Below are 25,084 nucleotides of genomic sequence, written 5' to 3'. Positions count from 1 at the left end.
CTCTTCGAAACATAAAAAAGTACATTTCACAGGGTTTTTCTACCACCAAGTGCCTGGGAGATCTTGGATCTGACAGACTCACTCTCATAACTCCCAAGACTTAGGTGGGATTTGAATCTCTACAATGCTACTTTTCTCTTCTCCGTCAAAGGCTTTGTACTCATTTGTCAAAAGCCTGAAGGTAGGAAAAAGGAAATAGATTGAATTGTGGAGGTTTTATAAATGCTCTGCAACTTTTTCCTTTGTCTGTCATCAGCCTTTTGAGGCAGATGCATTTCAGAAATTTCACTGGCCATTTTCTCCCCCTGCTGCTTTTTGGGTGCAATTTCAAAGTGAGTAGATGGGAAGGGGGGACTGGAAGATTCATGGGTGTAGTAGCACATCCTTCAGCAGAGAACCACTTTCCTATGGGATCACTTGGCTGTTTTCTTAACTCAGTAACATAGCGAACGACCAGATGAGAATGATTTGTTTTTAAGGCCAAGAGAAATGGAAAAGAAGTGAAATTCAGGCAAGCATCAATGAACTTACGTGCTAATCTCTGCAATGCTTCTTTAATTTTCCATGTATATTTGGGAAGGGAGAGAGAGGGTTCTTTGTCTTCACTAGCCTTAGCTGCTGTTTCTCAGGTAGTGCCAGCTCTACTGGCGGATGGCAACTGTCCCAAGGACAAGACTTGTAGAGTCCTTTGTGACATGGTCTGCTTCTTTGCACTGAGGCCATGGCAACTCTGAACGTGTGGGTCTAGAAGGAGGGCTTGGGACACCATTGACTCAGCTTGGGAAACCTGAGGGGTGATTTTTTTCAGACCAAGATAGTGTCTGGGCTGTTACAGACCCAGTGTGATAGGATATCTTGTCATCCATTCAGAGTGCTTAGCTGGTCTAAAGAAAACACTGGAACGTTTCTAGTCCCTAGTCATTGGTTTTCCAAAGGCCAAGAACAATAGGTCATTACAGACTGTGCTGGGTCATCCCTCCCCTGCCTCCACCTCAACCCATCCCAACATGTTTACCAAAGCCTTAATCCCTTACGAGGACCAAAAGCAAATGTTAGCAAATGTCAAAAACCAAGTGTATCCCCTCCCCCCGCTCTCAACTCCAATTAAAGTATTTTGGCCTATAATTAAGTTTGGGCCTCTTGAAGAATGAATACTATACAGCGGAGATTTGTTACCACCAAATGTTGTGCATATAAATATGTCATTCTGAGTTCCAGAGTTGTTTTGAAAAAACTTAAGGGGCTTGGTTTTCTTTTGAAATGTTGTGTTCCACAGATAACATTGATATTACATTATTTGGTCTCATCATCTATTGTTTGGATAGAAAATGCAGATTTTTTGGTCTTTTATAAGCCTTCTTTAACGTAAGCGGCAGTCTCTGGTAAGGTAGTATTGCTGTACATTTGCATTGTTATAGAATTAAATTATGGACTCTGCCATTCAAAACAGAATGCTTTATAAATCAAGTAAAATCTCATAACTAAGATGAGTAAGTATTTTTAAGTCTTATGCTACCTCATATTCCATACTTTAGTTTTAGAGCCCAAGTTGATGTAATTATTAAAGTGTGATTCTTTTTTCTTTTTCTGTTTCTGTGTACTGTTTTTGCTCCGTCCAAATGTCATTAGTTTTCCAAGACGAGGCTTAAGAAAAGTTATTATATGTAAGGGACAGTAATTTCAAAGCACAAAGGCAGGCAGTAATTCTTTATCTGTAGATTGCCAGGAAAGGTGCCAAATACACGGTGTTCTCTCTCTGCCTGGCTTCCTCCCCCCTCTCTGATTGCATTCAGTGTAAACGATGTTAAAACTCTAAATTGTAACAATGGTAAAATCCTAATGTATTCCTTTTCTTTTTATTGTTTAAACGGATCTATTGTTTGGAACTCCCAAATATAAGAGACGGCCCTCCTTATAAAGCTGTCTCAAGAAGGGGTTACAAACTGTGTTCTGTGCAGACGTCTATGGTTGTGTTTGCCACTCATCTGGAAAAGCTGTCAAGGTGGGTTTGCAATTCCAAGGCGATCCTGCTCAGCCTGGGAATTGGAGCGGTGGTCCTAAATGGGACTATGCGGGAAGAGGAAACCTAGTCTATGGAGAAGGAAGGTCGGGAGTAAGTTCTTTAGATCTGGTTAAGGGGGCGGGATCTCCAAATGCAGCTGTGGTTAGTGATGAGGAAGGACTGAAATTCAGAAGAGTGAGCAGAGATCGGTGTGGAGATTTACAATCTGAGCCAGTGTGGTGATCGATGAAACTTGACAAGAACTTCATTTCTCCAGAGAAAGAGATTAGAGAGGAGAGCAGAGGATTTAGGACTGAACCTTGGGGAAATCTTAATGTTAGGGTGTGGGAGGAGGAAAAGAGACCCCGAAGTATAAACTAGCATGCTTGGCTGTGGAAGCCACCAAGCATCCCTGCTTCCCGCGGGGCTGTTAACTCAGAGCCAGAGGATCTCGGTTATACTGGGTGGAGGGTGGAGAATCTGGAGGCTGAAATCCTTGTGACTTTGCTTTGGTGCAGATTGTGGTAGGTGTAAAATGAAGCTGTATGTTTTTCTCGTAGGAGGCACACAAATGGAGGGGGGAACCCACTATTATTGTGGTTTTAAGCACACGTAAGGATTCCTAAGCTACTTTTATGAAATCAGAAAACTCTTAGTGCCAACAAATTCTTCCTTTTCCAGGATATGCAGAGGAATGTGAAGGTACATTGAAATTAAGATATTATTTGATTTTATAAATCATTTAATTTGGTCACAAATAAATTGATCATCGGAAGAGACAAAAGGACAAAGCCGACAGAAAACAATAGTGGCTCCTGTAATTTCTCAAGCTATGTGTTAAGTTATACTCAGCTTCTTGCCAGAAGGAAAATGATAGAGCCCCTTTGTGGCTGTGATCTGGTATTTAAAAGGGCTGTTGCAGTGCATCTGGCTTTGCGTTAAATGTGGCTCTATAAAGTTGAATCTCACACCTCGATTCACGGTGAAATTCGAGGAATGCTTTAGTGACGAGATAACTAAATACGGAGAAGTGATCGTGGACACCATTTAGTCATGTTAAGTAAGGAAAATTCATAGCATGTGCTAAAAACACTCCGTGAACTAGGACGCCTGGGTGGCTCAGTTGGTTGAGCGTCCGACTTAGGTTCAGGTCATCTTCTCACGGTTCGTGAGTTCCAGCCCCCGCATGAGGCTCTGTGCTGACAGCTTGGAACCTGGAGCCTGGTTCAGATTCTGAGTCTCCCTCGCTCTCTGCCCCTCCCCCCGCTTGCACTGTCTCTCTCCCTCTCCCATCCTCCCTCCCTCTCTCTCTCTCTGTCTCTCTCAAAAATGAATAAACAGTAAAAAAAAAAAAAAAAAAGCACACAGTGAACTAACCCATTTCTCCTGTGGATTCAGGCAGCCTAGCAGGTTGCACTCTTGGGTCCAAAAAAATAAATAAATTTTAAAAAGCTGCCTTTTTTCTCCACCCCTTTCTCCAATAAGCTCATGCACTTTAAAAAAAAAATTTAGCATCTGTGGGAAAAAGAATTGCTGACATTTGTGCTTGTCTTAAAAGGATTATAGTGGACCTGGTAATGCAATTGAGAGAATCACTAGCGTCTTTGTATAGTGCTCATGAGTTAAACAAATACAACAACAGATCACATTTGATGATGTGATAAATCCCTGTCCAGTGACATCCTTTGCTGTCACATAGTAGACACCATAATTAGCAGCCAGGTCAGCATTTCGGCAACACCAAAGGCATATTTGATTGCCCAGGACTGACATCTTATCCTGTCTGGAAGTGCTTAAACACATCAATAAAACTTTGAAAGAGCTGAGACTCCAAAATACACTTTGGTCTCATTTACCCAAGTGATCCAGGACCATTGCTTCTGGAACCTGAAGAACAACATGAGTGCCAGATGTAGAGGTTTCTTCTTTGATGAACACAACGTCGGGGGATTTCAGGATGGTTCTCACATGGTATGGATTCAGGAAAAAGAACTTTAGAGCCCAAATTGTCCAGAATAGTGGATCTAAAATGTGTAAGGTATATTTATGTGTATACGGTTAGCTAACATTTTCCCTCCATTTTCTTGATTGCTTGTCGATGTAGATCCAAATCCAGAATCTTAATTAATTTCACAGGCATGATTTTACATCTCACATCAGGAAATTTTTATTTAAAATTTTGTTAAATTTTGTCCTGTTGTGATGGTATCACAGTATTCCTAATATTTTATGTTTTCCACATAATTTGATGCATATCAAAGTAGGGCAGAGCAAAGTGCCTACGAGAATGAGTTCTGGCATCAGCCTCCCTGGGTTTTAGTTCCGGTTTTGTCACGTTTTTAATTGTGTGCATTTCTCTTAGTTTCCTCATCTCAAAGGTGAAGGTTACAAGGGTATCCATCTTAGAGGGTTGGCTCAAAGCTTAAATGAGCCAATGGATGTAAAACCCTCCTTACCGGTCTCCTCCACTCACAGCTTGGAGCTGCATAAACTTGGTAGTTTGTTGCCAGCTTTGTGTAAATATCAGCGCAGGCTCATCCAACTCTTCATTTGTAGGGTCGGTGTGCTAGAGAGAACTGCAAGTACCTCCACCCTCCTCCACACCTAAAAACGCAGCTGGAAATTAATGGACGGAACAATCTGATTCAACAGAAGACTGCCGCAGCCATGTTCGCCCAGCAAATGCAGTTTATGCTCCAGAATGCTCAGATGGCATCACTTGTAAGTTACGGCTATGTCTTGGGCAAAAACTGTATCTGTGCATTTTTGTTTTTGTTTTTGTTTTTGTTTTTGTTTTAAGAATATCGCTCTACATCGGAATAACCTTGCCGGGCCTTCAGGAACTTAGTTCCAGAAGGATTTAGGATGCCTGTTAATGTATTCATTGACACTACAAAGCTGTTGCGCACGTGAAGGGAGCCTTTGGGTGTGTTGGGTTTAAAACCTGGGTTGCATTTACCATGAATTCACCTTATAGAAGAATATGAATATTAATATTTTAAGATGAGGAGGTTTGATGATTATTACAAGTAAACCGTTGAATTCTAGGATGTTAATTGAAATGTCCTTGCTCTTTGATGGTGGTTTTTGTTCCTTTTTAATAGGCTTTCTACTTTGGAATAATTACAGATTTAAGGAAGAGTTGCAAAGACAGTACAGAGAGTTCCCATATTATCCCTCACCCAGTGTCCCCCACTGTTAATTTCTTATGTTTTCATGATATATGAAATGAAGAAAGTGACATTTTCCACATTACCGTGAACTAAACTCCCGAATTTTTTCAGACTTCATTAGTCTTTCCATGAGTGTGCCACCTTTCTGTTCCAGTGCCAAATCCAGGGTACCACCGTGTATTTTATTTGACTGCAGTCTCCCCTCTCTGGCCAGGTCTGTGACCATTTCTCAGTCTTTCCCTGTTTCCCGTGACCTTGACATTCTTGACAAATCCTGGCCAGGTATTTGATGGTGGTTTACCATAACCCAGCCACGGAGTTTCCCTTTGCAGAAATTACAAAGATTATGTTGTCATTCTAGACTAGCGTCTAGTATTTTTGTGGATCATTGAGTTGAAATGGATCCTTTAAAAAAAGTGCTTTTGTCCCTTTTACGGTTTAGTCTGAGACCTTCCAGGAGGAATTGGAAACTGTCCCTTTTCTACTGAGCCCTTTCAGGTCTCAAGTTTAGTTCAGTGGTGTCCCATTCCCTTAAACCATTACCTAGATGCTAATTCGAAAGTGTTACGTTGTCATTGTTACCCATTTCATCAGTGACTATGTAATAAACTCACTGAAAGCTGAAAGGCATACATAATATTTAGATGCAACAAAAAAAATGTGGGGGTAGGTTAACCTGCACTCAGCAAAACCTATTTCATTATAGCACTGATTCTCAGTATTCAAGGAAATCAATATGGAGAGGGCACCCCTTAACTGGTACATCTTTATAGATGGTGCACAAAACAGGTGGTAGAGGCATTGATGAGTTGCTACAATTTTGCACCATGATCCTCTTTTTCCAGAATGTCCAGGCAAATTTAAGCAAAATGAGTAGATTTCATCTCCTGTACTATTAGCTTGCCAAAAACATTTGCCTTGGAACTCAGTGGTGATAAATTATATTCATAAATTAGTTCCCAGAAGGTCATTAGTGAGCTCTTTAGAGCTCTTCTTTGACCTTTAGTAATACTTCATATTGTTGAACTCCTTCTCCAAACTCTTTCATTAGCTTTCACGCACTGATTTCCATTTTTTGCTATTTCTAACGGGGTAGGGAAGAGACAGTGCTCTAGATACTGAGAATAGCATGAACAGAGCCGCAGAGAAATGACATGCGTGGTGAGTCCAGAAAATGTGAGTAGAAGGACAATACAGCAAGGGAGCTTTTCATCCACCATTATTACTACTCTTGGCCTCTCATAGGATGTCCCAATCTCAGACTGAGCAAAGAATAGGGGCCAGATTGTATCACACACCTGAGCCCAAGATTTCCTACAGTGCCGGTGCATGTGTTTTGTTTTGTTTTTTTCATAGGTCAAGGGACAGCAATGGAGCATCCATCAAATGCCCTGTTTCAGGGAATCAGAGAGCAGAGCCTGGGATAAAGTAGGGGTAAAGGCAGAAGGCAGACTATTCATCTTCTATTCAACCTCCAGGAGAATCTTTCCATTCCCCTCTCAACCATTCATGCATTATTGATCATGCTGCCTCACCCTGGAGAATAGGGAGTGGCTTTTTTTAGAGTCCAATAAGAGATCCATTGAGTTTTCCAGCCTCTTGTGCTTTCTAATTTGATTCTCCATGCTTTCTGTAATAGAATACATTTCCCTTTTTTCTTCAATGAGGGTAATTTCAGATTTCAGGCTGCAGAATATGACTGATAGGACTCACAGGAGTACAATTTATTTTATAGCATATCGTAAGATACAAGACATTACTTAGAAGACCCCAGGGAACAATTGGAAATTGCTTTCTACCTTGTAGATTATTTAACAATAGCTGTTGTGATGTGATAAACTGATAAAAGATTAATTTCTGCAGTTATTATGTATACAAAAAACTCACCCCAAGATGATTGATATGATCCTATTTTGTGGTCTAGAAAGCTTTGTAGGCGTGTTGTAATTGCGCTAGTGTGAGCAATTTTAAGTGACATTTACCAGTCTGGTTTGAAAGAAATGTTCTTTCTTGTGGATCTTGATATTACTATAGAAATAACATACGATTTTACTTAATTTTTCTTGTACCTACGCTCCCGAAACATCTCTCTATGCTTTTGAACCCCACCACCCTGGTAATCTGGTTCTTCTTCCCTAAAATAGTCAAGCTTTTGTTTAAATTTCCAATGTTGGTATTTTTTTTTTCCAGTCCTGATATTTGTGTGGTTGCATATTAAGACCCGTTTGGTATCACTGGCTTGAACTTCAGGTCTTTCCACAAAGCATACTTTGATCCGTTTCTAGGATACCAAAGGAGCACATCTGCTTTTGGAAAATTGAGTATGGTTTGCTTATTATAAGCCCCCAGATAAAGGGAATGTCAACCTAAATGGGATGGTAGCTAGAGGACAGATTCTGTTCACTGTGCCTGAACAATGAATAAAAGCCACACCTAGTCAATTTGGGTGGAATGCTTGCTGTAGGAGGCAGGTTTGCTCACTGTATTTAACAGGTCTGAATTGACATTTGCTAGTATAAAATTCTACCTCTGAAAGCTTTTGTTGGATTTATTAAGGAAGTTTAGCAAGTGAGACAAAGGGCGTGACTCCCCAGTGTTTTTCAATGCAGTTAAGAGAGAGAGTTGCTGATGTTCACAGAAAAAAAAAAAAGAAAAAGAAAAAGAAGAAAAAGAAAAATCATGTTTAAGAACTCCCCCTGGCATAATTAAGAGGCAAACACGAGCCCCGTAGAAGAATTTTAGGGAAAAGCAGGCACGCTGGATTGGGATTGCTCTCAAGCAAAGCTAATGTCTTAAAATTTCAATTTCACAATTAGGAATTTTCGTTATGGAGGGGGGGAAGGACTCTCAACTGCTGGATGTAATGTGTGCTTGTATTCAGTGGATATGATGTTGTAAGTCTATTAAAAATATTTCTGATGTAGACATTTTGCATAATCTAGACCTGTCTGTATCTAGTAAACTCCTTTAGTTTCTCTCTTTGAATGTGGTGATTCACATGGAGGCAGTTCTTCACACGCAGGTGAACTTCACCCAGTCAAGTGTATTCACCTGATGATTTATATACAGGTTATTGGTTCAGCTATTGGGGTGTGCCAAGTCCTCTGGTCTGCTGTATGTTTTTCATGGCTTGCATTCCTGTGGCCAAGTTACGGTGTTCCAAACCACAGAGCCTATAAACATGGGTTCCCTTCCAGACTTTTCCTTCATTGCAGACAGAATCATCTGATGTCTGTCTGGACCCCCCACCTTTTTACAACAATTTTATAATTCTGTTTACCACAGACATTGCCCATAAACCAGCTTATATCTTTACCTGACATTAATAGAGTAAGGAGTGAAGGTGATGTAACACTTCAGAGCCAAAAGGGGAAAAAATAGGAAGTTCCAGTAGATAGAAGGAAGGTGGATACACCGATAACGAATAATGTCTAGAGCCCAGCATTTTCAATATTTTTCTTCCTTAATTAAGTAGGACTGATAAAGTATAATATTATTCCATTCTGAAACTTTGGACTGGGGCAGTTTTAAGTGAACAGAAGTAGAATTGCAAAATAATTTGTTGACGTTTTAATTTTTGAAAACATTAAGTACTTAAATGAGTAAGTAGTTAAAGACAAAGGGTATCCTTCCCTCACCAGAATACATCGTACATTTAGCATATTCACATCAGAGTTACACTTTTTCTGGTTCACATAGCTCACATATAGTTCATATGGTTCACACACAAAACTAACCTTATTGCCCGAAGTATCTTCTGTCTCCCTATTGTCATGGCTCTTTTGTTAAAAATTACCATGAAAAAAAGGTGGGCAAGCCATTTTGTAGATTGAATGGAAAAGGAAACCGCTTCCGTATTGCAGATGACCAGTCTCATGATCCGTACAGAAATTACAATGTATTTTAATGAAGGTTCTTTGGCAGATTTTTCAGCTTATCTACTCTTGAGACGATACATGATGACATTGAGCTCTTTCATCTCAATGTGCTGACATCTAAATGTTTTGTAAAGTGATTTTTGCAAAACGTTTAAGTCGGCGATGACAGGCATTATGTAATTATCACGTTAATGTGCTCTTAATGTAATTATGACTGTCATTATCATGTGAAGTTCTGCGTTGACTGAGGTTGACCACATCGCATCACAGAAGTGTATGGAGTCATACCATGCATCCAGTCCCCCAATTGCATCCGGATTTTACCATGTTTGCTAAAAGGTTAGACAAGATTTTACTTTTAGATATCGCGGCTGAAGCCTAACATTATTTGTTCAACAAATTGTTCCCAGGGGTAGACTTACCTTGAGGTTAGCGAAGGCTCAGGGCCCCTCATTTGCATGGGCTCCGTCCAAGGCCCTGGCAAATGTGCTGGAGCCCTAGCAATGTGTTTGCAATGCCTTTGTAAGATTTGCAAAAGATACCCGTGTATTCTTTGTTCTTAAGACTCCCCTACCCTACCCAACTGCCTCAACTTCAGGCCCCCCCAGACCCTGGATTCACTCCTGATTGCAGTTGCTGGGCCAAAGTAGAGCCGTTGTTCAGGTCCTTTGCCTAGGCCGTGCCTGTCACACAGCTTGAAGCTCCTTCTGTAGTAAAACGAAAGAAGTCTCACCAGCAGTCGGTTTTCTGCCTTGCCCCAACTCTGTTAACGCACAATGTGAAATCTTGTTTTTTCCCGAGGTTAAACAGAAGCGCTACAATTTTTGCAGCCCAACAGAGAGCATTGGTACATGATATCTTTTACAGTGCCCATTCCTCTGATAGTAACTAATCTCAACATTCTCCCATGTGCCTCCCTCATATATTCCCACGGGATAAATTCAACGTAATCTCCTCTCAGCCCATTGTGTGTCCTTCTCCTCTGGGGCTGGTTGGCTCAGTTGGTTAGAGCCTGGAGCTAATGAGACCGTGTGGGCCTGTTAGCTTCTCTGAGATGAAGGCAGGAAGTTGGGAGGGCTCTGGGAAGATCTTTTTCTCTGAATGGAAGATGAAACAACAGCAACAGTCGACAAAATCAATGCTTGACAGCCTCACCTATTGAGGATGATTTTTTTTTCTCTCAGCAAAACCATCCCCTTGCTCAGATCAATAGAGTTCAGTAGGGAGAACCACCAGAAGACTTAGTGTAAAGCCTGTGGTGGCCCCTGGCACCTGACAATAATCTTAAACTGGTCGCCCACACAATCCTATTTTGCCTTCATACCCTTTATGCATCTACTGAATATTTTAAACTCTCCTTTCCCTGGTCTCTGCTCTTATGCCACTCTGTGGATACCAGTCATATTAACAATTCACTAGTCTGGAACCACGCATTAAGAAGCTGCCTGTCGGGGCTTCTGGGTGGCTCAGTCTGTTAAACATCCGACTTTTTTTTTTTTAGTTTATTTATTTATTTATTTTGAGAGAGCATGAGAGCATGTGGTGTGCGTGGTGGGTGCTAGCGAGCGAGTGGGGGAGGGGCAGAGAGAGAGAGGGGGAGGGAGAGAGAGAGTCCCAAGCAGCCTCTGTGCTCAGCAAGGAGCCTGTTGCGGGGCTTGATTCCACGACAGTGAGATCTTGACCTGAGCTGATATCAAGAGTTGGATGCTTAAGCGCCTGAACCACCAAGGCGCCCCAAGTGTCCGACTCTTAATTCCAGCTCAGGTCTTGATCTCAGGGTCAAGCCCTGAGAGTTTGAGCCCCAAGTTGAACTCTGCACTGGGCATGAAGCCTACTTGAAAGAAAGAAAGAAAGAAAGAAAGAAAGAAAGAAAGAAAGAAAGAGGAAGGAAGGAAGGAAGGGAAGGAGGGAGGGAGGGAGGAAGGGAGGAAGGGAGGAAGGAAGGAAGGAAGGAAAAAAAAGAAGTTGCATCTTTTGATCTACAGTATCACAAAGCCATTGTTTCAGAACTCTACATTAGATACCTTCTGATACTGACGATTCAGCCACTCCAGTTTAAAAATGCACACATCCCTAGGGGCGCCTGGGTGGCGCAGTCGGTTAAGCGTCCGACTTCAGCCAGGTCACGATCTCGCGGTCCGTGAGTTCGAGCCCCGCGTCAGGCTCTCGGCTGATGGCTCAGAGCCTGGAGCCTGTTTCCGATTCTGTGTCTCCCTCTCTCTCTGCCCCTCCCTCGTTCATGCTCTGTCTCTCTCTGTCCCAAAAATAAATTTAAAAACGTTAAAAATGCACACATCCCTATATTTGTGTATGTGTGTATGCTTGCATGGCACACACGTGTGTATAAAGTGTCCTGTGCTGCTGACACACAATGTGCATCTATGTGAAAAGACCGTTTGGGAGCAGCCTTCTGCCTCAAGTCTTCCTTAGCAGACAGGAAAACTGATGGATTGGTGGATTTAGTCAATCCCTCTGCCACCACTTCTGATCCCTGAGTGTTTCTTTTGTGCTGTGATGTTTGAATTTGATTTTTCTGATAATCCTAAAATTAATCAGTGGCTTAGGAATCTCTTTTCATTCAACCAAGTACATCTGCCCTCTAGGAATCTATGATCTAACAATAGTAAGATGGTGAATTAATATTTTTGTGCTACTCTTAGTGTCTGATTTCTACCTGATCATCCACATTTTTTTAGACCTTTCGCCTTTTCTGGTTTTCCTCTGTAGAGTTATCTTTCTATTAACTCTGTGTTGTTGTGTTGTTGTGGTGGCGGTGGTGGAGGTTTGTTGAACCCTTGATAATTATAATAACCCTTAGCATCTATTTATCCTGGACTTGCATTGAAACGTTTATAGTCTCCAGACTTCCTGCGGTTCTCGGCTTTTCTCAGCTCTGGTCATCCCTCCCCCACTCATGTTTTGTTTAATCCCCTTTGTTAAAATTGGGTAACCACTTGAGTCTTTCCTGGTGGAGTACTAGTCACTTGAGTGCCACTATTATCACATATAGTTCACCAACGTACGATTTTTAGGTCAGTCCTTGTTCACTTTTCAGGAACAGAGTCAAAACTGCCTTGCCCGTCTAAAGAAGTCATTTGCCCTCTTGCCATATTCTTACCTGTAAAATCATCTGGTGTGACACAGATTTGTCTTTGGGCACTCCGTCGTAACTGCTGGCCTATTTTGCAGCTTCTTTTCCGCCAAATATGGGCAGATCCAAACCATATTGTGTCCTCCCTTACATGCTATGTTTTATACCTTTAACACTCACAACAATGTATTGATCCATCGCCTACCTTCTGTGATTAAGGTCAGAAAAGCCAGACGTAGATGAGGACAACTATTCACTTTTGACCATTGAATTTATGTATTTTTTTGGTTTTTTTTTTTTTTTTTTTTTTTTTTTTTTTTGCCTAGCTCTCTCTTGGGCCACGGTGACTTATTCATTAACAAGTAGGATTAGTACATAAACACCACTATCAGCTTGCGTCTGTTTATAAAGTTAACTCTCAATTATTGAGGGACCAATTAACTAGTCTGGAGGTTATGCGGGCATCACTCAGAACATCACTCAGAGAGTGTGGAGATGACCAAGCAAAAACTCTGAAAGAAAGATTATTCAGTTGTGCTCCATATGAACAGTAAAGTCTGGGGGAAACTAAACTTATACATTTCAAAGTGCTTTGGGATTAGCTAAGGACAGAAATTCACATGGTGATGGTGAGCAGGGCTTCCTTTTATACTATATAAATGCTTGTCAATGAGCAATAAAATTAAGGTATTATGAGTGCTAGTAAAAGTTAAAGAGTGTTATTTTTCTGGTATTAAAATCTAGTCAACAAATTATTACCAAATGTTTGCCATCCTATAAAAGGAAATGTTTAGTCGCCCACCTCTAGACAGGAGCTCAGAGAGGGAAGGCCTCAATTATGTTGACTTCAGGCAAGGACTGGCATAATTGACTTAAAGTGTCTTGCATTCATCACACAATAATTGTAATGAACCTTGGATATTACTGAAGTAACTACAAATAGATCTAAGCTGTTGGGGAGACACAAAGATTGATTTCGCATAGCACTTCACATTTTTTTCTTTATACTAGTTTGAGGGATAACCCATTTTAAATGATAACTCAGTGTTCCTAAAATGTATGTGTAAACTAGAGATATTTCAGGCATAGTTTTTCAGTGGATTGTATTACAATTCAAAGGTGCTTCAAGGGGCGCCTGGATGGCTCAGTTGGTTGAGCATCCAACTTCAGCTCAGGTCACGATCTCGTGGTTCATGGGTTCGAGCCCTGCGTTGGGCCCTGTACTGACAGCTCAGAGCCTGGAGCCTGCTTGGGATTCTGTCTCTCTCTCTCTCTCTCTCTCTCTCTCTCTCTCAAAAATAAATAAACATTTTTTTAAAAGGTGCTTCAGAATCCCTTAAGACCCAAAATGTGGTGGCTCCTAAAATTTTACCTTTCACAAGATTCTATCTATCTCCCCATTCTTAACCACTGAGTACTTATTGTTTCATAAATAAATAGTGAAGAATCCTAATTTTAGTACCAATTAAGAAAATATTGTAGTGAATATTTTAGTATTGGTTTCTAAAGCCAAACCTTTTCAACTTGTGGAATCACGCCACAAGTATTAAATTTATATACATATAAAATTAGTGCTTTACTCCAGAAATGGATGGAGTGCTTTACTTTCTTGGAACCCTCTAGAATGAGGGTCAGCAATTGCTTCTGTAATTGACTAACTAGTAAGTATTTCAGGCTTTGTGGCACAAGAGGCAACGTCAAGGATACTATGTAGGTACTTCTCCAAAAAGAGAAAAAACAAATATGTACAACTTTTCATCAATACATCTCCTAATGAGCACAGTGGAATTTATTTAAGGACAGTGAAATATGCATTTCACATACTTTCCGTGTGTTATGAAATAGTCTCCATCTTTTACTTTTTTCAACCATTTAAAAATGTAGAAACCATCCTGGTTTGTCATCCTGACCATACAAACATAGGTGGGCCGGATTAGGCCCAGGGGCTGGAGTCTGCCTACCCTTACTTAGCCTGCAACACACGCTCTTTGACAGTGATTAGTCCATAACCCAGCCCCAGCGGGAATTCTGTGAGGGCTTTAAGTTGCTGAGCAAGTTCCATATTCAGAGTCCACAGCTTTCAGTGAAGTCCAGAATTAGGGGCTACTGTTCTAGAGGCGATCACTGACTTTTACGAGGTATTTCTAAGGCCCTGGTAGTTCCTAGGTACTGTGTGATCACTCTTGGGAATTCCTACCCTACCAGCTAATGCTGTTGGAGACGTTGGGAGTAAATAACTGTCTAGGTGACCTTGTTATTCATGAATCAGTTGTCTCCACCATTCTTCACGGTTTGTTTTTATAAGACCCGGAGAAAGCTGAAATTCCACCCCTCTGGTTCTCGGAGGAAAAACCTTCTCATATTTTCAAATATTTAGTAAATAATTTAGGTTCGAGCGAGTATCTGAAACAGATTTAAGTGTCCAGACCATTTCAGGTTCAGCCGGCTAGGAATTTTTTTCTTTAAAAGGTTCTTTACCCCCAAGATGGGTTCTTGTTAGCTCAACTGTCAGGCAGGGCTGCAGACGAGGTATAGGCAGGATTAAAATTGCTTATTAAAACTGAATGTGTGAGCTTGCCGGCTGCTTAACAGGTGGCTGTTAGCCAAAGCTAAGCCCTTGAAATGTTCAAACTCAATGGAATAGTTACCCTGGGGCAGAGGTGGTGGTAAGAAAACCAAAATGTCCATTTGAAAATAAATAAGGAGCTCAGGAGTCCCTGCCTAGGCCCAAGGGTTGTGCTTAGAAGAACTTGCTTCTTCTCAATAAACAGTGTTAAAGAATGAAGTTTTTACTCAAGGAGAAAATGGTTACAAAAGCGTTAATACTCATTTTAGAACATAAAGATGGCACAGTATAGTTCGTGGCAAAACCTGAAAAAAATCCAAACATTTTCAGCAAGCCCTTTGCACTTTTTATATGGACTTCTAAGTAATTTACAACTTCTTTTCATACACTTGAAGCCTATAACAAACCTAAACAAGTTACAATATATTCCAAAGAAAGCAGAAGTTAACCAGGAAAATTTCCCCGAAAAAGGAAGGAAAAAAATTACAGAAGTTCAGAGCTACTGCAAATAGGAAGCATCATTTACATGCATTAGGCTTAAATATTATTAATCGATCACTATTTATTAGTGATTAATGATTTTTAATCTGGAAAACCCACTCACCTACAGGTCTTTTAATTCAGTAGTTTTCGAAGAGAATTATAATAATGGTTCTTCTCACTTCTGTAAAAGGCAAAGGCAGAAAGCATCCAGGAGAAACAGCAGGGTGACTTCAGTGAGAAATTTACTATGAAAGTCAGAGAGAAAAGAGAAGTAAAACAAAGTACTGTTGTGTGGTTCAAATGCAGAGTTTTTACAATGAGAGATTCTTGCTGGTTTTGAGACAACCGTGAATCATCAAACTGATAAACTGTGCCTTATCGTGGAAGCATGCCTGGGTGGCAGTTTCCAAGAGATTTCCATCTCATTATATAACAATATCACATCAGCTAATTCCTGGAGCTTCACATCTCATTCAGTGAGAAGTATGGCGTGTCCTTACAGCCTTACATCACAATGCCTAGTTGGGCTGGGTCAGCCCTAGACCTGGTCCTCAGACCTTAAAGCCCCTCCCTGACTGCACCATCATCTTTCCCGGTGCCTGGTGTTGCCCCTTCCTCTGAAAGCTCTTGGCTGCCATGCATTCTCTACTCACCCTAGTGAGTCTTGTCAGTTTTGAGGGGCCAAGTTCTTTCTGTCCTTCCTAACGTGCCGATTAGCTACTTTGAGAAAATCATCTACAGTAGAGTGCTCTTTGGGAAGCCCCTTCCTTCCATGTTGGCATGTGGTTGTTTTTTTTTTTAAGTTTATTTATTTTGAGAGAGACAGAGATAGAACAAGTGGGAGAGGAGCAGAGACAGGGAGAGAGAGAGAGAGAGGGAGAGAGAGAGGGAGAGAGAGAGAGAATCTCAAGCAGGCTCTGCCCTGTCAGTACAGAGACCGAGGCAGGGCTTGAACCCACAAAACTGTGGGAACATGACCTGAGCCGAAGTTGGATGCTTAACCGACTGAGCCACCCACGCGCCCCTGGTATGTGGTTTTTAATGGGCTTTGGGGAGACGGCTATGCAGGTGAAAATTTCAAGTCAGACTAGGGGGTGGGTTGGTGAATATATATATTGGCTCTCACTTCATACTCCATAGCCTCCCATTCTACCTATACTTAGGGCTGTTCCTATTCATGTGATGTAGCAGAAGATATGGATACAGCTTGACAGGGCAAAGGATGCATTCTTTCTTTAGTGAAAGAAATCACAAGAAAGCAAGAAAGAACAGATGCTATTAATAATGCACCGAGAGAAACCACCAGGTGCACACCAAGGCACTATCTACCTCATAGAGTCCCTGCTAGAAATGTACTGCATTTAACCATGGTTTGTTGTTAATCCGTTAAATGCTTCCATTTCTTTTTAAACCTTATCACTGATTCTATCAGTCATTTACTAAGAATGGGGTATTACAGTGGAGAAAAGAGAACTATCAAAGAAATTAGAACCACATTGAAAAGAAAAGATTCCCACATGTGGAACAAGCTGGAAAATAGCACACAGAGGGATAAACTACATGGTTACAGATAATAAAGGCAATACATGTATCAAGCTCTTGAGATTAGGACTTTCATAAGAGAGAAAAACCTGTGAGAGCCCTTTGCATTTCTAATGTTTTTCTTGACAAGTTGTGCTCTAGTTTATATACCTTCAAATCCTATTATGTTATGTCTCCCTGCCTAACAGGGATCCTTGGAACATTTTTTAGGGCCTCCTTTTGAGTTAGGGATATCATCTGGCCCCCTAGGTAAAGACGAGGCTGGGCAAGTCCGATTCATTTGTGAAATAGAACCTCTAATTTTTTTTAAAAAACGACCATCCCAATCTCATTTTAGGTGGACAGCAAGAAGTTGTTAGAGCTTTCACCTTTCTTTAATCTGCCCCTTTCTTCCTCACTTCCCTTCTGTCTTCTGTAATTGATAGTGGGCCAAAAAGAGGAGTGAGGTGGTGGTGGGGCTGGTGGAACTTTGGTAGGACCGGCAGCCTTAGGGCCAGGCAGTGCTGATGGAAAGAGGAAGGAGGAGAGTGGAACAGAGGGGCTTTCGGGAGAACCGGAAGTCTGCCTGGAAGGGCCATGCCTGTGTAAGGAGACAAGGCAGATTGCCTGTATAGGTGATATCACTTGTGGCAGAAGTCAAAAGCAACAATGGTAACTTGGGATATGGCTTAGGCTCTTTGAAAGAATGCCTCCTGTGTAATAATAGAAAAGAATCTATTTACCTCTAATGGCTTTTTTTTTTTCCTCTTTTCAACGTGCAGACTTCTTTTCCTGTGAATCCACCACTTGCAGCTAATCCTGCCATGGCTTTCAATCCTTACTTACCTCATCCTGGGATGGGCCTGCTTCCTGCTGAACTTGTACCGAATGCACCTGTTCTGATTTCTGGAAACCCGCCTCTCGCATTGCCAGGAGCTGCTGGTCCCAAACCGATGCGTTCAGATAGACTGGAGGTATTGATGTAGAAATATATAAATACCTGTAGGGTAGTATCAACCCCACGCAGAAAGCGACATTCTCAGGGCCCAGCGTTTTGAATGCTTTCAATAAATACACCTGAGTTTTTAGCTTATGAAGTATAACCTCAGAAAAATGTTAAATGTCTTACTACTGCCATTGTAGCCTGTTATGCAACGCATTGATTCAGTTGTACAACAGGTCAGACGGTGTCCTAGTGTGCCCAGATACGGACACTGCATCCCCTTTGCTATGGCACAAGAGGGCTGGTGGGAATGTTCCTTTAACCCAGGCTCCAGCTTTATAGACTGGGATCGCCGTATTGTTAATGAGTCTCTACTTGCTAGAATAATCCAACTGGGAAAAAAAAAGTAGATTAAGTCTCTATGAATGCAGAATATTAAGGGAGTATCATAGTATGCAAACCTTTTTCTCCATCTTAAGAATGATGGACTAGATAATGAATATCCCCGCTGCTTATGAAAAGGCAATCTAAAAGAAACTTCAAACAGCTTTTTTGATTTATGGAAGTCCTTCAGTCTTCCCTTGTCATTCTTCCTACATGGAAATAAATAACTAGTCCATTTCATACAAAGGCAACTCCACTGGCTGACTTAAATGCCTGGCATTTGTATCGTAATGGAATCTGACTGTACACGCAACTCAGTTGTGATCCACAACTTTTTGCTGGGAAAAACTGCATTGCTGTGTGACAAAGACTCATCTTGGACTTTAGCAAAATAACCCCCTCTTGAAAATTTGGCTAATTACACTTCAGGCTGTGAATTAAGCGGAAGATTAAAAAGTGGTTTTCAACAATACTTTTAAAGCAGACAACTTTCCTTTGGGCGTAGTGGAATATTTTTTTTTTCTAGGAATAGAAACATCTATGTGGACGTCTCACCGGGAATATGGCTTCACATTATCCTTCAGCTTTTGTAGAATTTTCCTAGATAGATGACAAAATCACGTCTACTCTTGCTCTTACATTCACTGGCAAAATAAATAAAAGCTAATCAGCTTCCAGGCATCCATGTGATATGTGTTGTCACTGTCACTGTAATTTAAGGTTTGCCGAGAATTCCAGCGTGGAAACTGTACCCGTGGTGAGAACGATTGCCGCTACGCTCACCCTACAGATGTTTCCATGATCGAGGCGAGCGATAATACTGTGACCATCTGCATGGATTACATCAAAGGGCGATGCTCCCGGGAGAAATGCAAGTACTTTCATCCTCCTGCTCACTTGCAAGCCAAACTCAGGGCAGCTCATCACCAGATGAACCATTCAGCTGCCACCGCGATGGTAAGAACGGACCAGGGGTTGTAGGCTGTTTGGGGGGAAATGTTAGTACATTCCTCACCTTGTCTAATATCCTTATAACCATAGTCTTGAATAGTCATGAGTGGATCGTAGTATGAATAGCCAAGGTTATAAGCTGGAAAAGAGAACACCTATTTATTCTGCTTCATTTGCTCAAATTTTCTAAAAATAATTGTTTCAAAGCTTCACTAATGATTTTAATCTACTGTGCTTTTTCTCCCATGTTTTGGAAAAGAGTAAATTCTATAACTTAAACAGTAAATTATTTTTGAGTAGTTTTGATAGCCTAGCTAATCTTAATATCCCAAAAAGGCAGAAAGTTGTCTCTCTACCCTGTAAGCCACCTTCATGGACATTTTGTCAGTAAGGTAGCAGGTGGGAAAAATAGATGCATAACACTACAGTGTGATAGGTTGAGAAATAGAAATTATGATTAGTTAAGTTTGTCATAGCTGTCAATTACTTTGAAAATCTGCTTGTAGGGGCGCCTGGGTGGCTCAGTCAGTTAAGCGGCCGACTTCGGCTCAGGTCATGATCTCGCGGTCCATGAGTTCGAGCCCCGCGTTGGGCTCTGTGCTGACAGCTCAGAGCCTGGAGCCTGTTTCGGATTCTGTGTCTCCCTCTCTCTGACCCTCCCCTGTTCATGCTCTGTCTCTGTCTCAAAAATAAATAAACGTTAAAAATTAAAAATATTAAAAAAAAAAAGAAAATCAGCTTGTAATTTTTTTCCTTTTTTTTAATGTGGGCCTTTCCTCATGTAATAGGGTATAATAATCTCAATAAGGGACAAAACCCTGAGGAAACCTCATGTTTCCTGGCCGTGGAGAAAAAAACCACCTACAGGATCCTGAAGCCCATGACAGGACCTTACCTTTTCATGAAAGAGATAGATTTACAGTAAAACTTTGGTTTGTGAGCATAATTTGTTCTGGGAACATGCTGATAATCCAAAGCACTCGTGTATCAAAGTGAATTTCAAGAACCATTGGCTCAGTTTTGATCATGTGACATTCGGCATCACGTACTAATCGTATTGCAAGACGTCGCTCATTTATCAAGTTAAAATGTATTAGAAATGTTTGCTCGTCTTGCGGAACACTCACAGAACAAGTCACTCGCAATGCAAGGTTTTACTGTATTTTCAAACATCCCTATTTGTTAAGGTTTTCCTTATTGAGTTGAAGTTGATCTTGGTGTAACTGGAACTTAAACTTATTTTATTACACAAAATAAGTCAGTCCCTATTCCATATGAGTGGGACTCTCGTGTCTTTTTTTCTAAGGCAAATACTCCAGATTTCTCCAGACTTTTCTTGTAGATTCTGGACTTGCTTCACCTCCTCTGTTCTCTCAGAACTGAACCCATCACTTCATGAAAGTAGAAGAAACTTATTTTCTCCCTTGATCTGTAAAACAGTCTGTTAATGAATTTTAAAAAGACTTCACCAAATGGTTTTGGTCTTAAGTTCTTTTGAAGGAGAGGATTTTAAGTTATGAAAAAATAGCAAGGTATCCAGAGTGTTCACTGCAGATTTTAAACCTCCAATTTTTTTTGATTACTTGTGTCAGTGGCATGGAGTTCAGAAGCAGTGTGGGTCTATGATACACAAGAGAAATACAGTTTCCCCTAAAAATAAAGGTTCTCATATGCATGGGATGTACCATTGTGTACCTGTTCCGTGCTCAGTCACGGGGCCTTCATATGTATGTGTCCATTTCTCATGATTTGAGTGTGTTTGGTAGGATGCATGTAAGCCAGTTCCAAATCTGTTGAGAATTAAATATTATCTAGTAGGCCTTCATTTGGTACTTGTGAATATCAATATAACATTCCTCTCTGAGTAGCTGGTCAGAGCAGAGTCTTAGTAGTGTAGTCAGATTGGCCCACAGGAATTGGTTTGAGGTAAGATCAAATAAAGGAGGCTTCCTGAAGAAATTTAGGCTTTCTATATTTTGAAGGATTCAGAGTTGAAATGTTTTGTAAAAGAAAGATTTTTTTTTACCCTCTTCGTATTCATGTGCGTAGCTCAGGTTGACTTCACTGAAGCAGCATGTATGCATTTAAAAGCAAAAGACACGAAGAGTAAATATTTAGTTTCCAAAAAAAAAAAAAGAAAATAGAGATACCTTTAGACTTCTTTATCCACAGGAGAAAGAAGGTCATGGCATGCCCCTTTTTGGCATATGGAATGCTCATTACTCAACACAAGTGTTCCTGTCTCCTTAAGAATTTGGAGCATACCTAATTCTTGTTGCTGGGACATGTCTTTTAAGTCACATGCAATTTGCTGAGAAAAAAAAAATGTAGAAAGTCATGTCCAACTTCTCCAACGAATCTGATCCAGGAGCAAATTTGACCGAGTATCATGGGCACCGTGAGGTTTTGAAAGAAGTGTAGACATGAAAGGAGAGTTTTAAATTCTAATACATTTTAGAATTAAACCTTACAAGGACTTAACGAAGCTGGTGGTACATCCCGAAATGCACAGTGAGCATCTATAAATGAAAATTGCACATATTTTACTATGTTATCTGGGTGAGGTGCGTCGTGAAAAAGAAAATTATTTACTTTTCCCTTACATACTAGTTGGAAGAAGCACAGTTCTAGAATTTGCACGGGAAGTCCTTATATAGATTGGATTTTGTTTTATGGAGCTACAAGATCAAACTCTGACCTCCTGACATCTGTTTTATCACCTGTGTACCATTTATCTCCTAGATCCACGTTGGAATTTTAACTGGCAAAAATCTCTTCCCTGCTATATCTGTTGCTTCTGCCCATCTCATTGTAATAGATTAATGGATGGACATCCCGGACATGTTAATTTTAAATGAGTATTTGCTGTTCACAGCTTTGGGTCACATCGTGCTCAAATGATGAGGTCCTTTGTTATTTGCTTAAATGAGTGAAGTTGAAAACCAGTATGTTTTTTCCTTGTCTGTTTATTTTCTGTGTTAGGCTATACTTATCTAGTCAATTGCTCAACAGATACCCTTGCAAAGGGTTCCCGGGCCATACCTTTATCTAACTGCTGCTTTGCTCGCCTTGAGGACATTTTGTTACTTTCTTTGATGCTATTTATTATTCCATCTCTCCCTCGCAGGCCCTTCAGCCTGGTGCACTTCAACTGATACCAAAGAGATCGGCGCTTGAAAAGACCAATGGTGCGACTCCGTTCTTTAACCCCAGTGTTTTCCACTGCCAGCAGGCTCTGGCTGGCCTGCAGCTCCAGCCACCGGCATATATCCCTGCAGGTGAGAACGGGGACTCCGGGCTGCGCAGGTTTCGCGATGGTGTGAATGTATAGAGTGCGCACCAGCTGCCAGAGTTTTGATTCGAGGACCGTCGACAGGTGTTTTGTCCGGAAATCAGACAAGGCAGTTATACTTGATCTGCTAGTCTAGAGAACCCCAGTTTTGCCATGATTCCTGCAAATGAATGGGTTGAAATCAAACTAGGCAAAATGGTCAACATTTTTCTTTTTGGCATGTCTTAGTGTTTGCTTCTTAAGATTGATTCACTTGGTTCAGTCTCAAACTAATTCCTTGACTCTTAGGTATCCCTTTGAAAGACAGTGGTCACCCCTCAAAAAAAATGTTTCACAGTTTCAGCGTTGCAATAATATATAGTCTATATATCTTTGATATGCCAAAGATAGTTATAATAAAACTACCCTGGAACTTATAGTGTCGTTATAAGACAGTATACAGTCATATATATATATGTAAATATATATATATATATATATATATGTAAATATGTGTGTGTATCTATATATACACACTGTCCTGTAACTGTACCATATACTATCTTATAATGACACTGTAGGTATAGTTGTATATACATATATATATGTACATACATATATATGTATAAAACACATAGTTTTAGCCTTTAACTCTTATAGCAGTTAATATAAAAAAATATAGCAGCTTATCATATTTTCCTGATACTATGCAGGATATTTGGTTACCTTCTACATTCAACTGTATCTAATAGCATAAGTTTTATACCAAATTGAATAGAAAATTCTGTTCAAATAAATATCATATGTGAGGAGAAATACCTTTCTTCCTATGGTTCAGTACTTTAAGAGTGAGCATATAATCTCTTAGGGATAAATGGAAAATCCTAATCACTGAGAGTAGAGTAGTTTTTTGGGTTTTGCCAGAATCATAAATGCCCCAGTTTGGCAACTATTATGAAGTGATACTGACATGCTTTAAAGTTATTTTAGAAAACTTTATTAATTATGTAAACATACTAAGCACATGGTATTATACACCTGCCCTTGAAACAACCTGTTGGTTAACTGATAAATTAATCAGCTAATTTGTTTGGAAAGAAGACCTAAAAAAAGTCTTTACTAACCACAGTAGTTCTTTATGATATCACTTGAAAAACACAGTTTTTAGACTTTTTTGCTGGATTTGGCTAATTTAAAGTCTGGTTTCCTGAGCACAATGTCAGAAGACTCCCTTTCCCCTTAATCAAAAACAAAACTAAAACCTGTCGGGCTGAGCGCCCCCTGTTGATGAAAAGCCTGTTTGCTGTATGTTCATAGTCCAGTCCACGGTTGTGAGAAAGAAGAGGCTGTGGTAAGATGTGCCCAAACTAAATATGTAATTGAAGTGAGGTAATTCCTTTAAAGAAAACTTAATGTTCGCTCTTATACCTAAGAATCCAAGAATTACTTTGATTACCTGGGTTGGTGATCTTAAAACTGAGCTATAATTATAAGCATGGGAAATTACTGGATTTGCATGTGCTCATTAATTAATATTGCAAAGAATATCTTTCGGGTTAAAAATTATTTCTCTCAGTAAAGATGTAATAATGAAATCTCTCTCCTTTACTTTTCACGCTTTTCTGCATGGTGTACAGGGCCCATACTGTGCATGGCACCCGCTTCAAGTGTTGGTAGGTTTTGTACAAACATTCTCAACTTTTTCTAATCTGAAAAAAAAAAACGTGTTTTTCTGTCATGACTGTGAAAGAGATGAGTGACTGAGTGATGTGGCTCCTGGGCCACCGGCTTGGGGGGAAGGGCAGGTGCAGTCGGGGCACAAAGAAGAGAGAAAACAGACAAGGTAAAGCAGGTTGAAAATGTTGTTGGAGTCTACCTTTGCCATCAGGAAAGCTGAGCATACTTAGACGTTTCAAGAAGCTACTTCTGTCTCCGTTTCCGCCACTGTGGCTACCAGACCTTCCCCTCTCCTACTGTTCTGATGCACCTCTGTTGTGATTGTAACAGTTTATATGTACACATTGTATCTCAGAAAAGCAGTTGCGTTGCTGAGCATAGGCAGGCTAGGGCACCTCATCCCGACTAAGAAGAAAATAAGACAGTTCTGCACTTTTGTATTTTAAAGCTGATGTCCTAGCTGCATTTTGACATTTTCTGAGGATTTAAGATGTAACAGGGTGCTGTTTCATATCTTTGTGGAATCTCAACACTGCTACGCTCTGGGGTCCTAGTTGGTTGCCACTGTGGCCAAATACTAACCCTGCCATGTGTCTGTTTGCATCCTACAAATTGCAGCTGAAATATTTTGAAACATTTCCTTATCTAGCCAGAGTGGACACTTTTGTTCTTAGCTTTACATCGGTGACTAAGACATTTTAAAAGATTTCAAATGTATAATTAGTAAAGTATCACAAAATAATCCTTCCCTCCCCCCCCCCAAAAAAAAGTTATTCGTGAGATCTAAGTCATTCAATACTCAAATGTTGAGAAAGGATGAGTTAAGCAGAGTGAGAGCATTCTGTAGTGTTCTAGAATGAAGTGCCATGTGCATGGAAACCAGGCCCAACAGAACCCTTTCAAAATGATTCTTTGGGATTATGTAATTTTTAACAGTCAGTCACATGCAGATCCTTTAATTAGTCACCAACACAATCTGGTGTCCGTCTTGAGACCATTTTTAGGGACACCTGGGTGGCTCAGTCGGTTAAGTGTCTGACTCTTGATTTTGGCTCAGGTCATGATCTCATGGTTCATTGGGCTCTGCACTGACAGCGCAGGGCCTGCTTGGGATTCTCTCTCCCCCTCTTTGTCTGCCCTTCCC

General features: G+C 40.6%; 1 protein-coding gene across 4 annotated transcripts in view; it reads left to right on the top strand.

Moving 5' to 3' along the window:
- MBNL3 (muscleblind like splicing regulator 3) overlaps positions 1–25,084 on the top strand; it is a 117,022-nt gene that overhangs the window by 80,079 nt on the left and 11,859 nt on the right. For 3 of the 4 annotated variants that reach the window (XM_030305863.2, XM_030305860.2, XM_032592237.1), the window contains exons 3-7: positions 4,559–4,723; positions 17,497–17,688; positions 18,762–18,998; positions 22,120–22,270; positions 23,901–23,936. In XM_030305863.2, coding sequence (XP_030161723.1) covers positions 4,559–4,723; positions 17,497–17,688; positions 18,762–18,998; positions 22,120–22,270; positions 23,901–23,936 — 781 coding nt within the window. The remainder of the gene's footprint in view (positions 1–4,558; positions 4,724–17,496; positions 17,689–18,761; positions 18,999–22,119; positions 22,271–23,900; positions 23,937–25,084) is intronic. The other variant, XM_030305862.2, reaches the window with a different exon arrangement.

The sequence above is a fragment of the Lynx canadensis genome, chromosome X (genome assembly GCF_007474595.2).
Source record: "Lynx canadensis isolate LIC74 chromosome X, mLynCan4.pri.v2, whole genome shotgun sequence".
Lineage (NCBI taxonomy): Eukaryota > Metazoa > Chordata > Mammalia > Carnivora > Felidae > Lynx > Lynx canadensis.
This window is presented reverse-complemented; position numbering and strand designations above follow the sequence as displayed.